The sequence below is a fragment of the Rosa chinensis genome, chromosome 3 (assembly GCF_002994745.2).
Source record: "Rosa chinensis cultivar Old Blush chromosome 3, RchiOBHm-V2, whole genome shotgun sequence".
NCBI lineage: Eukaryota > Viridiplantae > Streptophyta > Magnoliopsida > Rosales > Rosaceae > Rosa > Rosa chinensis.
The window spans coordinates 10,947,828-10,964,989 of NC_037090.1; the positions used below are offsets into that span (position 1 = coordinate 10,947,828).

At 35.4% G+C, this 17,162-nt stretch overlaps 1 protein-coding gene and 1 long non-coding RNA gene across 9 annotated transcripts; both read left to right on the plus strand.

The window, feature by feature from the left end:
• The first annotated feature begins 573 nt into the window (after positions 1–573).
• On the plus strand, positions 574–4,145 carry LOC112191901. 8 transcript variants are annotated; one of them, XR_005808783.1, is made up of 7 exons: positions 574–1,014; positions 1,125–1,413; positions 1,559–1,707; positions 2,508–2,555; positions 3,187–3,272; positions 3,424–3,516; positions 3,626–4,145. It is a non-coding gene; the product is annotated as an uncharacterized LOC112191901 (long non-coding RNA). The 8 variants fall into 8 exon arrangements; XR_005808789.1 differs by lacking the exon at positions 3,424–3,516 and having other exon boundaries at positions 1,125–1,272; positions 1,355–1,417; XR_005808782.1 differs by lacking the exon at positions 3,424–3,516 and having other exon boundaries at positions 1,125–1,272; positions 1,355–1,413.
• A 7,348-nt stretch (positions 4,146–11,493) lies between these two features.
• Positions 11,494–14,358, plus strand: LOC112194775 (glycerol-3-phosphate 2-O-acyltransferase 6). Its single transcript, XM_024335003.2, has 2 exons — positions 11,494–12,217; positions 13,316–14,358. Exons 1-2 carry the CDS (start codon positions 11,600–11,602, stop codon positions 14,192–14,194), a joined length of 1,497 nt encoding a protein of 498 aa, XP_024190771.1. The 5' UTR covers positions 11,494–11,599; the 3' UTR covers positions 14,195–14,358.
• The last annotated feature ends 2,804 nt before the right edge of the window (positions 14,359–17,162 follow it).

Genomic DNA, 17,162 nt, shown 5'->3' on the forward strand with positions numbered 1-17,162 from the left:
ATTAGTGATGTTCTGTTGTGTGAATGTCAATAAAGTGATAATTTTTTTCTCAGAACTACATTGCACAACACAATTAAGCAATGTCCGTTGTCTGAGTCTTAAAAAATTTAGCGGCAAATTTCCCTCCACTCTTGAGTCTTGGTTGCCTCTTGAAACACTAAAATTTTTGTTACTAGGTACAACGGTTTAGCTATTTCCGTTGTATGATTAAAAACTGGGTGCCAGATTTTGAGGAAGCTCGCTTGAATGTCTTCTACTTGATACACCTAGTGCATGCTGCAGAAATTGTACAACAGATTGTAATCATTATGTTGTCTGAACGAGGAACATAGGCGGCAAAATTTTCATTTTGGCTCAAATTTATTTGACCTCTCCCACCAGACCTAGTCAGGCGGCAAAAAATCCCTCCCTATAATTTTTGTATGTATACATTCATACAACATAATTTTATCTATCTGTTGTGTATCAGACTTAAAAAAAAAAAAAAAAAAAAGCAGTTGCCAGCCCTTGTTGAATGTGTCGAAACCTTCACCCTCACAAAAGCTATTGTCTCTCTCTTTTCTCACAAAACACGAAACCTCTCTCCTCTGAGCCAAAAGCTCAGAGCTATCTCTTAATCATCTCATCCAAAACCTTCAAATTCCAAATCTCCTTATCTTCATCTCATTCAATTGCTTCCCCGATTTGAATCCCAAACTTCAATTCAACTCTACCATCTCCAGTTCACCGTATTTTTCTACCAAAATGGCATTCCTTGGCTGCTGTTAGCCTTTTCTAGGTCGTCTTTCTTTGTCTCTGAGACCGCACAACACCAAATCTTCACCTTCCTATTTCAATTTTCTCTTGTGGGGATCTGCGTCACCCTAGGGTTTTCCTATTTCATGGCCCAAAACCTAGCCTCCCCCGCTAGTGGCTATGTTGTCCACCAATGCTGGGTTAGATCTCTCCTGTTCGATACCAACCAGAAGGCCAATCTCGACCCCTCCGACGCCATAACTGCGGCAAGGTTCTCTGGTAAGGTTTCACTCTCTTATCCTCCAAATTCGCCTATCTTTTTTTACCTTGGCCCCAATTTCAAGTCATTCTCTTAGCTGAGACTTCCTCTTTTTGAGATGGTTGGTAAGAAAGGAAGAAGAAGAAGTCATTGAAGATGAGAAAGTTCAATGCTTGGCTTGTGTTCTTCATGCGCGAGTGGAATTGGAATTGGCCTTTCCTCGTCGGCTTCGCTATCACCGGGATTCTCATCACCAAGTTCTCTCTCTGTCTCACTGGGTACTCCACTCCATTTCTCTTTCTCATTCTATGAATATGAGTCCCTTTAAGTGAGCTAGGGTTTTGATTTGATTTGTTTCAGGGTTCTAATTTTGCAAAGGAGGATGCGAAGAACTCGCCTTTTGTACAGAGGCACAAGAAGTAGGTCTCTCAAACAACCCCAATCTATTATAAATTTTTGCATACAACAAGTCCTTTGGCTAAAATTATGCTTAGACGGAAGCGAATTAGAAATCATTATCTCTTTGACATATTTATTTTACTCTTAATGGGAGAACAATTATAGCTCTGGTGCAGGAAGTGGTGGTCAAGTTGCCAAAGATGCTCTAGGAAACGATGCAATTGCAGCAGAATGGCTTCAGACTCATGGGCCTGGTGACAAGACTCTCTCACATATACCTAAATGAGGATAAATCACGGTTTGCTCTATATAAGGTAATGCAAGATATCTATCTATAAAGTTTTTAATTCCAGAGGAAGTAAGAAAAGAATGGGGCATTGTAATCATGCTTGGAACCTTACTGTTCTTTCATTCTTTGTTCATAAATTGTCCCTGCTATCCATTGCGAATTCATTGTTTTCCATCATGTTTTAGGTAATATGCCAATCCCATGTGAGGAAATGACGATGTTGAAGTTGAATCCTTACTGTTCTTTCATTATTTGTTTGTATTTCCTGTGGATAAGCAGTGTCCACAACACTTTACTTAGTTTTGAGACATCCTTATATTGCGTTATGACCATGAATTTTTAACAGCTTTCTTATTATAACCCTATGGTAACAAATCTGTATTTGTTATTGTGGTTTGCATCTGACTGATATATATCTAGCCTGCAACATTGTAATATGAGATGTTGCCTGCAACATTCTTAATGAAATTTGATGCGAGGGATATTATGTTGGAGAGAGAAATAGGTCTATTGGGACTTCGGATAATCGTGATAATAAATTCTTTGTAATATGAGTTGTTGTCGATCACATTCTTGATTGGATTCTCTCTCTCTCTCTCAACTCACATTTTTTTACTGCATCTTGTTTTCCAAATTGAATATTCTTTAAGCTTAAAGGTTGAGTGGACCTCTTTTCATGTCCTTATGCTTTTGCTTTTATTTAACATCACATGCATTCCCAATTTGTTGTCTTTCATGTACTTGAGATTTTACATCTTTATTTTGTTTGTTTTATCTATGCAAATTTATGTGTTGTTGAACTTACTGTTCTTGACCCTTTGGCAGGAGAAAGAGTTTAAAGTTGCAGTTCTCCTTATTTTTGACAATAGGCAGGTAAATACTACTGCTTGAGGGGGAGTTTTACTGTTTAATGTCCTGTACAAATGTTATTCCATAGATGGGGATAGTGTAAACAGCCTTCTATTGAAGAAATAAAAATTGAATTGAGGATAGATTTTCCCTTGTATAGTCAAGTAGTCCTTCTGTTGTAGTTTCATGTCTCTATCTCTACACTTTCAATTATCATTTCAATAAATTGTGTAAGTTTTTGCAATATGATATTCTCGTTAGCGATGATATTGGGTTTTCACAAGTTTGTTAACTTAGGTTTGGAATTCCCAGAATTCCCATTTAGTTAGGCTATTGATTATTATTTATCTTGTGTAGTGGCATAGTGCTTGAGGAATAAACCTTTAGTTTCCAATTACAGTCAATCACTTTATTTAATAATAAATTGCAGTTTTGTTAGGTTTTCATTTTTAGGATTCTCATATGTATTTAAGTTGTGGCTTACCTTATAATGATTCAATCTACATATGCATGGTGGTTTTTGTCTCTTCTGGCTAGGTAGGGGATAGACAATACTAGGAATTAATGCTAAGAATTTAGGAATTGAAGGGATTTTGTTCCTTGTACAAAAATATATGAACTGGCTTTTTAATTTTATGTTGCTGGGGATTGCTAGGAAGTAAAAAATGTATGATAGGAGATTTGGAGTTCGCTAGAAAAGCTCTGCCTATATGATCAAAGAACACGAATTCTGGAATTCAGGTATTGACAGAAACTTTATACTTTGGAAGTTTCACATTCTCTTGTTTTCATTCATTTGGTGTTTACAGTAATGTATATCTATCCTGCTTCAGTTTATTATCTGTATTTGGTTTTGAAAGTTGCTAGTTTCCGCCGTTGTTCTGTTATGCAGGTACTCATATGGTAGTTATTCAGGATTTGTAATCACACTTTAAGTAGATATTATGCAATGTGAAACCAACCCAGGCCTAATTCTTCAACCACTGTGTGTCCTCTGCAGCTTAATGATCATTAGTTTTTTTTTTTTTTCAATCAATCAATGGTTGGGGAAACAAAGTGACTGACTAATCTTGTTAACATATTATGCTTGTTAGGACAAGGAACTTGCTTCTATGATCGAAAGTGTTTCCGAGAAACAACATTTTACCGCAAAATGGCTTCAACTGCCGAGATTGGATGGGATTTTAGTACAAGATGGATGAGGTAGATTTTTGAAACAGGGAGAAGTAATTGATTTAGCATTTATACTCCTACATTAACAATTTATTGAAAGCACAATAGAGAATGTTTTGAGTTTGTCTTTCATGTCACTGCACAAGATTATGAGAAGTAAACGAGGCAGGTCATTTAATTGAAGAGCTTGCTCTTGTTTCCGTGCAAGAGCCATATATGTAGGAGTGGACTGAGCAATTGGAAAGCAGTGACCGATTTATGTAGGAGCCATATATGTAGCATCTGCATATATATGTGCATATTTTTGGAACAAGTATATATTGTATCTACTTTTATTGTTTATCATTGTTAGTTAAAATGCAGCAGTCATCAAGCTGCTGTCTTCTTTTTTTGTTTCATTGTATAGATACTTGAATGTATGGATGATTGACAAATGCTAGCTCTTTTGGTACATTAGATGCTTGAATTAGAGAACTTCAGTAAATAATATATTTTGAATATTATATTTGTGCAAATATTTCAGGTAAAAAATTGATAATAAACATACAATAGTGAATTACATTACGTTAATCACACAACAAATCATTTTAATCACACAACGGTACCAACTAAATTTTGTTGTCTCATTAAAACTCACACAACAGAACGAATACATATCAGTTGTCCAATGTTAAATCACATAACGGTATAGAAAAAAGATGTTGTATGACTTGTGAATAATTCAACACTGAGGCTCATACATACAACGGTTACTTATGATACCAGTTATGTGAAGGAACAACCAACAACAGTCGCCATATTTTTCTGTTGTATGATAATATAACCAACAACAGTGTGTACTTGTTTCTGTTGTCTGAGTGTTATTTTTCTGTTGTGTGAGAAGTTAACCAACAACAGCGTGTCTTAATTCTGTTGTCTGATCACCATCGAAAATGCGGCACATCCAATTTCTGGCATTGGCATGCGCAGAATTGGTGCAACGGTTATAAGTAGTGCGTTGTGTCTATGATATTCACATAACGGTGTTTCACCGTTGTGTGATTGTGCTCATCACACAACATCGAGATAGACGACAGACATGGTCCACATCACACAACAGATTTCCACCGTTGTGTGATGCAGTTTTTGTAGTAGTGGGTACACGTGGAGGACAACTTTTATCTTAAAATGTGTTTATATATTTTGTGACTGTCTTCTTCGATTGTAATTCTCTTAACATATGAACATATCTTAGTTAAGGTACCGTATGCTAGAAAAATTAACTAGAAGAATAAAAACATAATGAACCAAATATGTTAAACCTGAACTGTTCATGTTTATAATTGTAAATCATAGTTTTGAATGCATTAACGATTATGAATTTGGTTGAAAATACGCAAAATTGATCTACTCATATAGACCTAACAACCGAACAGTTGAGATGTTGATAAGTGATCGAAAAGTTGGTCAAATAATCAATCCGTTAAAATGGCAAAAAAATGGATCCCTCACGAGAAGGGCCACACACACACACACATATATATATGGGGAGGATCAAGAGAGGATATCCTTACTTTAAGAATTTGAGAATTTTTACTATTTTACACTAATATATGACATAATTCAATGATTTCAACTATTGATCCCTTAGATTCCTATGCAAGAATTGTGTTTACAAAAAAGCATCCAAATCTATAATCATTTAGACAGTCAAAATTATGTAAACAAATGTAGTCCGTTAGATAAAATTAAAACAAACAATGTCCTAATCAAATGGTTAAACATTTTCTGATTTGGCTAATTTTTTGTAGGATTCATATGTGTGTATTTAACAAGAGAATGAATGGTTTAGATTATTAAAAACATCCTCACATTTCAAGTCCGAGCTATCTCGATCCTCCCTATATATATCCCGTTACAATACGGATATTTTGTATGCATTTATATATATGGGAGTGAATTCACACTTTTCATTTTACAATCCTCACTCCATGTATCATTTTCTACAATCTTAAATTTTATCTTTTTGTGAAAATAAAATTTTAGTCTGTGAATTTCATTCTAAAAGAGGAAGAAAAAAAGTGTGTAATGCAAAATAGGGAGAGTGAATTTCACTTAAAAAATAATAATAATAACACTAAATGCATATGGGTGCTGCTATTGGCACCCTACCATTTTCTTACTTCACTAGTTCACCCTACAAACATTTGAATTATTGAAATACTATATTACACAAGTGCAAAATGACTAATAAGTACACTAATTTTCTAAAATCTAAATATGTAAGAAAAAATAAATATATAAGTAATTAATTAAATGCAAAGACTACTTAATTTCTTATTGGATAACATTAATCTTTATCTTCTCCACCCAAATTTGAATTTATTACTATTTTTTTGTCTTTTTGTTGCCTCCTCATCGTTAATTCGTTATTCAATTCACAAAACCATTACCTTTAACTTCATCAAAATCTTTGCAATCTTCTTTGCCTATGAACACCGAAAGTAAAAATTTAAAACACTAAGAAAAATAAATAAATCTCTTCTTCATTGATAATAGTTGTAAATTTACTAATCTTTTTACATAGATTGAAATAGACAACATTGAAATTGAAAAAAAAAAAAAAAAGGAGTAAATCAGATTATGATTTTGTTAGGAAAGTTTAATAAATTTTAATTTTTTATGAGTATAAATTAAATGAGAGATTTTTGATAAAAATATTTATTTTTTAATTGGATATGTTATATAAGGATATTCTTGGAAAGAGAAATTAGTTAAATAAGTAAATCTAATAATTAAAATTAAAATGTAGAGTGTAATGAGCAAGTATGGTGAACAAAGAAAATAGTAGGGTGACAATAGCCGCACCCATACATATTGTCCACAACAATGAACTAACTACCCGTACACTTATTGACTTCTGTCTTCCTCTTTTGTCGAGTAGTTTGAGATAATTTCTTTCTGTCTAAGCATTCTTTGATTATCCATACTCTTGTAATCAGGGCTATCTGGTGATCCAAGGTAACCAAAAGCATGACTCATGCTAAACAACAATTACTTGACTCACAAGGGTTGAAACAAGTTTGATTCTCTTTCATGTTGACCAACTACGCCACAATTTTTAGCGAACAACTTTACTTAATCTGTTCAGTTAGACTAAGTTGGATGATGAAGTTGATATTTCCAGAAAAAATTGGTAAACAACATAACTTATTGGTCTCTCCTTAATTTAAGTATTTCCCATAAGAAAATGAGGCCCAACAGCGCATGATTTTCTTCCCTTTGCCTTGTGGTGAATGAAATGAAGTATTAAGAAGTCTTTGCTCTTCTATATCACTTTCCTCTTTAGCAAATTCGGCAATTTCAATTTATTGATGACAACTGCGTAACGTCAAAACTACCACTAGGAAGTTAGTAGCTAGCTACCGGCAGAACCACCTTAGAAACGTGTTCATGCAACTTGGTTATGGTTTTTAGTGAAAGGATTAATTTACTTCTTTTTGCTAGGGGGGAGAAGAGTCAGAAGACTAGATTAGAAACGTGTTGTTGAGGCCCAAAATTTTAAAGAGTTAAAAGAGGTGTTACATTTTCAGAGCTATAAATATATATATATATATATTGAAATTTCTGTAGTTCAATCTCATCGATTTTGAGTGATATTCAAAAGTTCAAATTTATATTTACAGATTTTTCAATCCATACTTTAAAGTTTTGTAAATTCGGAAATTGAAACCTCTAGCAATACACAAATTTGAAAATACTTAAAATCAAGATGATTTAATGCATGCAACAATACGTAGTCTTTAAATAGAATTAGTCACACGTTCGCATACAAGTCGTTGGCAATAGCAGCCAGCAGCTTATAATTAATATTGAAGTGTTGAGAGCCAAAGAAAAGGCTTTGATACCAACAACAAATTCCGCAACTGTTTTTTAGGGAATCAATGTATCAATTATGTGGGTATGATAACTATGATTGCTTTCAAGCTATCTGTTTCTTGAGAGAGAGAGAGCGGAGGGAAAGAGGGTTGGTTAATGTTTGGTATCCACCACATGGAAACTTCTGCAGTTGGAGAATTTCAATGTTCAGTTTCATACTTTCATTCATCTATAAAATACGAAAATACATTAAATAAAGTTATAGATAACTGTTTTTGTCCATTGTCTCCATACGTAGACATACTTATGTATGCAATTTTTTTTTCTCTAATTCTAGACCACTGTGTAACTCCCCACCTCATTTCTAGTGTCAGTAAGATTTAAACTCATGATAATCATGATGTTAGTTAGGCTAGCTAACTAACTGACCACGGTTCACCGACACATGTATGCAATCCTTAGATAAATACAATAAACACACCATAAGGTTTGAATGAATGAGGTATTAGTTCTCTAATAGGGCGTGCCTACATACATACTGCTGCAACCACTTATAAAAAAAAATTGTTATCGAAGAAAATTAATGCATCCGGGATAGCTCAAAATAAAAAGAGAAAATCGCTAGCAATTGATACAACCATAACACAATAAAAAGACAAAAATAAATCAATTTAAAAAACAATAGGAACTCAGTGATGGAGATGCAGACAACTTCGAAACAATAAAAAACCAACTCTCGCCAAAATTCCCGGACTAATAAGAGAATCACGCTTTGAAAACCTGCCAACAAGAGAATAGACTATTACCAAATAGATTAGTTAGGATGCATTTGGATGAGAAAATTATGAAATCCGTAGAAATTTATAAATGATGGAATCTTTAACTCCATCATCTAAAATTTCATTAATTACAATTTCTATTGTTTGGTTGTATCTATTTAGGATTTGAAGTTGGATTCTTTAAACACTAAAGGATGCTCTCGCTGTGAGAGCTCAGAACCCTAACAAACCCTAGCCGCTTTGGCTTAAGGCTCCATCAATGGCGTACGGCGCTGACGTCAAGCATATCACCCCTTTCTACCTCTCGCTGTCTCTTTGCAGCAAGCCAAGGTCGAGTTTATTTGGCAAGTTTTCAATCAGAGTTCCCTCTCGCTGTGGGGACTACTCGGGTTTCACCCCCACTGCGTCGCCATCTGAGGAGATTGCAGATTGGTTCCGACGACAAAGAGGTGGCCCTATGCATCGAGATCTTTAGGTCCCTATGCACTATAATGGTTGTGCAGTGGTGGACATGACGGTGGTCGGCATGGCAGGGATCACTGGAGCTGCAAATGGATGGGTGCTCACCCCGTGGTGGGTGCCCAAATCAGTTGGGGGGCCCAAGTCCCAGTGGAGGCCCAACCCGGATGGGGTGTAGATTTGGTGGCCCAAAACAAATTGGAGGCCCAAATCTGTTGGGTTAATGGGTGTGAAGTGGGTGTCCAAAGCATTTTGGAATGTGGCGACCAAACTAATGAACTCAGGTTTTATGGGGTTTTGTATTTGGGATCCCAGAGGATTAATCAGAATCACTACGCTTATGTTTATCATACGTGCTTCAAGCTTGTATACTATGGGGTTGGTTTTACACCAAGTAAATGAATCTCCTGAAGTACCACAATTGCATGCATTGGCAAAAGAGGATTCAAGCTATTTTATTTTCTGTGAAACGACTTTACATAGTCATATTGACTCTTTGAATAATTGAGCAAGATCTGTAACAGTGAATAGTATCAGGTGTCTATATGGACATTTTGTATGTATTGTTCTGGCCGTTCAATCAATGGAATTCTTTTGAATTAAAAAAAAAAAAAGGAAGTTTAAAATAAATTAAGAAAGTTTAAAATAAATAAATAAATAAAAATTGGAAATAAAAATTGAATACTGCAAAGGAATTCGTAAATGACACATATTTTGGTAAAAATTGAAGTGGAGAATTTAAATAATGAATTCATTCGTTTTTTTTTTTTCACAGAGAAATTTTAAATTTCCAATCTGATAATGCCAAACTAGGGAATTAGGTTTTAGAAATTATGAAATTCTCACTTTTAATTAAATTCCATCATTTTTTTCTCTCATCCAAACTTAGGGAAGTTTCAAATGTCAGTGTATAAATATGAGGTTCACAAATGCATTACGAAATAAATAATAAATGTGCAAATCTCTTATTAATCTTGTTGCCATCGTGATCGTGTTTTTTGCAACCTATCGCTACAATCAAATTAGCGGACACAAAACCATGCAAACACTTGACATGTGACATTAAAACAGAAAACCACACATACATAGACTATTATCACATAGTTTAGTTAGAGAAGTTCCAAATGTCAGCACGCATAGAAGCATGAGGTTCACAAATGCATTACGAATAAAATAATATATGTGCAAATTTCTTATTAATTTTTCGTCATCATGATCGTTTTTCCGCTGCTTTATCGCTACAACCAAATCTACTGGACACAAAAACCACGCAAAAACTTAACATGTGACATGAAAAAAGAAAACTACATACGTGCTTTTTTTATTGAGTAAGAAAAATCTTAAAGATAGCTTTAAATATTTCTTCTTTTGGCCTATGAATCACTTCTTTTGGCAACAGTTATTTATTTTTTTATAAATAAAGTTTGTTAAATTTTCTAAAACTCAATCATTTTCGTGCATGAATTGGTGGACCTTTAGGATTAGGGCGCATTTATTCACGAGGAGGAGAGTGGAATGTGCTAAAGCTGAATTATCCTGTGATATAGCAAATTGCTATAGATTTGGTATTCTTGCTATTTGCTAATAAACTCTCTTCTTTGTCACTTAGGTACAATTAAGTGCTCTTATTTAGTAATAATAGACTTAGTAACTGTTGCTGCTAAATTTGGTAAGATTCGTGTTTAAAGGCATCGAACATATAGCTTTAGCTAGCTCTAACTCGATCAAATTCAAAAACCCCAACTTATAAGTGATTCATAGGCCAAAGCTTTATTAATGAGGGAGGAGGCCGGTGCCTAAAAACTAAAAAAGTGGGCTAATTGAATGTTATTGCTGGTATTGGTATCGACTTCCAACTACTCGCAAGTCGCAACTGCCCTTCGGTGTACGCCAAAAAAGTATATTTCTAGCTCACAATTAATCCCTGTAGTCTAAAAATAATGTTATATTCGTACAGGAGTATCCATTGAATTTATTTTAACGAGTGGCATACCTCTATGTATTGTTGATGAAAAATCACTTATCATCTTTTTGATGAGAGAAAATCATAAATTATCTTTATAATGGAAATATAATTGATAATTTCATCCGTGTGATAAAATTAATAACATTTAAAAAAATTATTTTTGGACTATTGTTTGGCATTGCCAAACAATTGTTGATAAAAGCTGGCAAACTTCAGTTGATGTACACATAGGCAGAGTACTAGCTCCAATATGCGTCTATTTGGAACAAAGTTGAATGAAAATAAATATTCAACTAAGATTGATTTCAAGACTTTTTCTTGTTTTTTTTTTTTTTTGAAAGTAGATCAAAAAATTTCACTCATACCCCCATGATGACTCGAACCCATGACCTCGATCTTAGATATTGGATGTTCTAACCACTAAGCTGACACATGGAAAATTCGTGCTTTTGGGTTGTATATTACTATTGGTTAGAAATACATAAGATGTAGGATAAGAGCATGTTGTATCAATTAGGTAAATTAGGAGTGCGCCAAGATTAACCATCTAATAAGAAAAACAACCGAAAAAATTATTTAAAAAAAAAACATAAAGTCAATATGCTAGTTTTTCCCAACTAAACAATAATATTTTCATTGCATTAGAATTTAGAAACTTATAACTTGAACAACATGGCCATCTTTCCCCCTCCTTTTAAAAGCCCCCATCTCCTGCCCCCTCTTCATGACATAAAGAGCTTTGCTTACCATAGCTCTCACCCCCCACACACACAAGTTTTGTGACAAACATTCAACCACACACAGTTCTCTCTCTCTCTCTCTCTCTGGTGGCCATGAGGGCACGGTGTCGATTTGAGCCAATTTCGAGATGCAGCACCGAGGGACGATCGAACCAGACAGTGACTGCAGACCTCGACGGCACTCTCCTCGTGTCCCGAAGCGCTTTCCCTTATTTCATGCTCGTTGCTCTTGAAGCCGGCAGTCTATTAAGGGCACTTTTACTACTAGCATCCGTACCATTCGTATATTTCATCTACTTGTTCATATCAGAATCCGTAGCAATCAATACCTTCATCTTCATTTCTTTCGCCGGTCTGAAGCTCAAGGACATTGAGATGGTTGCGAGGTCCGTCTTGCCCAAATTTTACGCAGAAGACGTTCACCCGCAGACTTGGAAAGTGTTCAACTCGTTCGGCAAGCGCTACATCATCACTGCCAATCCCAGAGTTCTTGTGGAGCCTTTTGTCAAGAGCTTTCTTGGTGCTGATAAGGTTCTTGGGACAGAGTTGGAAGTGACCAAGTCCGGGAGGGCTACTGGGTTTGTTCAAAAACCAGGTGTTCTAGTCGGAGAGCACAAAAGAGAAGCCATCGTCAAGGAATTCGGCGCTGACTTACCCGATTTGGGTCTCGGAGATAGAGAAACTGACCATGATTTTATGTCCATTTGCAAGGTAATGCTAGTTTTCATTCATGATTCCCCCACTGGTAATTCTCAGCGGGTTTGTTTATCAAAATAATGAGCCGGCATTTAACATATCATATATATCCGTATCTGGATTTGGAAAAACAAAAGAGAAAACCATCAGATCATATCATTTAGTAAACAGTTGGTAAATAAATTCAGTGATTGCGACGGTACTCAATTTTAATATTTTTCTTTTTGATTAGTTCGTCTTTCGGGAATTCTTTGCTCTTTTCTGATCTATTTCTGGACATTAAGCATTAAGTTCGAACATTGTCAGCTGCTAAACATAACTTGTCCAATTTGAAAGAAAAGTACAATGCCATATTTCTAGGTTTATACGAGTTTGGTGAGCGCCTTAATGACAACAATATGATCGGCTATGCTAGATGTAATATTATTGATAAGATTTTACGCTATTTTTTTTTATGCTTTTTGAACTTTTACAATGCCATTCTATTCAAATTTTTTATATATCATCTCAAATTTTTTGAGACCTAAAAGTTGTGACTCGTAGAGTACTGTTAAAAGAACATTGATTTCATATTGTGTGACAATTGACACCCATACGATCTTCATGTTCAACCCGCTATCTCTATTTAATCCAATTTACTCATATTTTTGTACCTTAGGAAAGACGTGAGATAATAATTTACACTTGATATACCATTTCCTCATTTACCTTTCAAGCACCTTCCTTGTGACTTGTACGAGCTTACCACAGTCTAGATTGTTTTCGTATTATGCTGTCTTTGTGGTTTGGTGCACTAGCTTTTTTCTTTCTTTCAATACGAATCTTCTTCATATATACCACCGAACTTCTGCCAAGTAAAAAAAAAAAGAAAAAAAGAGAAAACTTTCTGTTTCTAACAAGATTCTATTAGACAGCTCGAGCTTGGGAGCTTCTTTCTTTATGAAAATAGTACTAGGCTGAAACACAATTGTGGTGCATTTCTATATAAAACAAGGTTTAAGAAGAATATATATCAAAGAATTGTTACAATATTCTTTCCCTTGTTTAACATATTGTTAAGAGTTATTGACAAAGTTCCACTATTTTGACTCATTTGACTTGTTTAATTTGCAGGAAGGGTACATGGTCCCAAGGACAGAATGTGAGCCCTTGCCAAGAAACAAGCTTTTGAGCCCGGTTATATTTCATGAAGGCCGTTTGGTACAAAGACCTACTCCTTTGGTTGCCCTGTTGACCTTTTTATGGATGCCAATAGGTATAATCATATCCATTTTAAGAGTTTACACCAACATCATACTGCCTGAGAGAATTGCTAGATACAACTACAAGCTTCTGGGGATTAATCTAATTGTTAAGGGCAACCCTCCACCACCACCTAAAAAGGGTCACCCTGGGGTTCTATTTATTTGCAACCATCGCACAGTTTTAGACCCTGTTGTAACAGCAGTTGCATTAGGAAGAAAAATTAGTTGTGTCACATACAGCATTAGCAAATTTTCCGAACTAATCTCTCCGATCAAGGCTGTGGCATTGACAAGGGAAAGAGAGAAAGACGCGGCGAACATTAAGGCTTTGCTTGAGGAAGGTGACCTCGTGATCTGCCCTGAAGGAACTACTTGCAGAGAGCCATTTCTGTTGAGGTTCAGTGCGCTGTTTGCTGAGCTTACTGATAGGATTGTTCCGGTTGCAATTAACACCAAGCAAAGTGTGTATTACGGGACAACAGTCCGGGGACACAAATGGTTGGATCCTTATTTTGTGTTCATGAATCCAATGCCATCTTATGAGATCACGTTTTTAAATCAGCTACCGATGGAACTCACTTGCCAAGGTGGAAAATCGCCGTTTGAAGTGGCGAATTACATTCAGAGGGTATTGGCCGGGACTTTAGGGTTTGAGTGCACAAATTTGACCCGGAAGGATAAGTATTCTGCGATTGCTGGAACAGATGGTAGGGTTACATCATCCAACAAGGAAAAGGAAAAGGCCTAGCTAAGGCGGAGAGCTTGATTTTACCCGATGATGATATTGATCATCAAATTTAATCTCTCTATTGTTCTCCAATATCTTCTGAGCTTTTCTCATAATAATGAAACTGATCGAATATTGTTACAATTATTATAAAAGAAATTAGTACTAGTGTATATTGCCATTTAGTTTGTTGCATCCATATCTTCCGGGCTTGCGGCTTCATTTTTTAAATTTTATTTCAACATGAATGATATAGATGAAACATTTGTATTTTGTAAACTACATGATATTTATTCATCCATCACTTTCAATAAGTTGTCTTTGTGTGTCTATATATATATATATATATATATATATATATATATATATATATATACAGATCCTATCCAGAGCGAGGTTAGGATTTAGAGTCACTTTTCGATCTCATAGCCACATCTCGACCGTTCAGTTTTTAAGTACTAATATATAGATCATCTCTACAAAATTTCAGCCAAATTGATGATCTTTAAGATCTCTAACTCTCTTAAACCAATGGACGTTCAGTTTTTCGATCTCATAGCCACATCTCGACCGTTCAGTTTTTAAGTACTAATATATAGATCATCTCTGCAAAATTTCAGCCAAATTGATGATCTTTAAGGTCTCTAACTCTCTTAAACCAATGGACGTACTGAATCTATCCAACCTGAACCGTACTAGCTTTAAGGCAGTTATCAATGGCTTAATGACCATCAATTTGGCTGAAATTTTACAGAGATAATATATACATTAGTACCTAAAAACTGAACGGTTGAGATGTAGATATGAGACAGAAAAGTGACCATAAATCCTAACATTGCTCTGAAATTTCACCCTTTTTAAGCGTAGAAAATTAGTGAATAGATTTAACGAGATTGTGAGATGTTCCAAATCCCATTGGTTTTCTCTTCTTCCTGTGGTGGGTCGACTGGGTGGCCAGGCCAGTGACAATATTAGGTGACTGGTATAATGCGGCATTTAAAGGAATTGTTGTCTCATCAAGGTCCAAGCTCAAAACAAAGACACAAGATAATTATAACTACCCGACTAATAAAGAGAGAAATTATTCCTGACATTTTTCAGTACCAATTTTTTTCTCGTGGAAGATCGATAAAACAAAACATCGTTCCTTGTATAATGGGTCATAAGTTGTGTATGTGGGTTTGAATGTCACATTATCTTAATTTGCTTCCGATTGCCAACTACCATATACAATTTTTTATTTTGGTCAGAACCATCTACAACTTTTCATTAAGAAAATTTCACAATTGAGCTATATAGATAATTATATTGACTTTATATATGGTAAAGCACGCGTGGGTAACTTGGCTCTGATACCATAATAAAATAATTTAGAGTTCACATATAAAACCAATTGACAATGGACAGAGTAACTCAAATCCTTCTAAACTCATAAGCAAAACCTCATTTTTCATATTTGAGATATATAGACTGTTGGAGTTGCTCATAAATAATGCCAGACCTCCTCAAGTCGAGGTTCTGACGGGGAGTAACGGTGTATTGTCATGCTAGTTTTGTCTGGGATCTTGGTTGTTTCCAATTGATTTTTTAGTAGCAACGTTGGGATTTGGTGAATCTGAATCTAGCTACAGCTAGAGAATGGGTGAAAGTCAAGCTGCGAATCGGTAGGCTCGCCATCTCCTTGCGTTGGCCTCGGCATGTTTTAGTAGCTTCCGTTTAGACTGCTTTATTTGGTCCTTAATTAGTTGGTGCTATTTTGACTTTGTTAGTTGATAATTTGGTGATTACAGCTTCAACCGCTCTCTACCATACAATGTTTCTAGTAATCTCTGGGATTTCAAAGTTGATTTTGGTTTGCTTTTGTTTGAATTTTATTCTCTTGAAAGTTAATTGTGCTTATGTTAAGGATTTTGTTTGTTAATGTTTGTATTAAAGTTGGAGTCGATGAAAAAAATTGGGCACAGACCCTCTATTAGGAATTTAGGGATTTAGGATTGATATCGGTGTCTGGGGTATGAAATTAATTATTGATCTATTAAACTAAACTAACGGCACAGATCCTCTATTGTATGGTCTGTCGAAAAGACTCGACCCGGATCTACTTTCTTAGGCCTCGTTTGGTTCACAGAAAGGAAAGTAATTTCTTTGTCTTTCCCATGTTCATTTCCCAACAACTTTTCATTCCGATATTTGGTAACGTAAAGAAAATTATTAGGAAAGTTGTTAAAAAGTTTGTAAATAATATAATAAAATAATATGTTGTGAGTAATAAATGCAAGGAAAGAATGGGGAAAGTGATTCATTTGATATTTGGAATGAACCACTTTCCCCCTTATTTTCTCTTCCTTCAGGAAACGATTTCATTTCCTTTTGCATCTCAAACGCAAGAAATGAGCTGCTTCCTTTCGGTGAACCAAACGTGGCCTTACGAGAGCTCGAATCCTCTTCCCTCCTCATTCGCTGCATTAGTTCCGTACAAGATGACCGGATTGAACACTGATCGATCACCGTCACCGCCACTGCTGTTGTTGTTGTTGTCGGAGATCATGATTGGAAGTTTTAATTTCGAGTCGAGATCATATTATTTTTGCGAATAGGAAAGCTTCTCCTTCTTTGATCGAACATAAAGTAAATTTTTTTTTTCCCCATGTTAACGGACACTAACGGGTTCACGAGTTGACACGAACCCACCCATTAACGAACGGATTACCAGGTAACAACTCGATAAAGTTAACGGGCGGTTTGGACAGTTGCCGGGTTAGCAACCCCTTTTTCAGGTCTATTCGAGTCCTCTCCTCACCAATAAAATACAATCGTGATTTAATTTTCAATTAAAGTGATCCAACATGAGCATGCATCAATGTAAAGGGGGTATAAAGATCGATCAACTCAACAAACAGTTGGTCATATTAATGAAACAGGAACATACCCAACCAAAGTCTACATACTGTTTATTGGGGGGGGGGTCACCCAAGCTAGCTAGATAGGC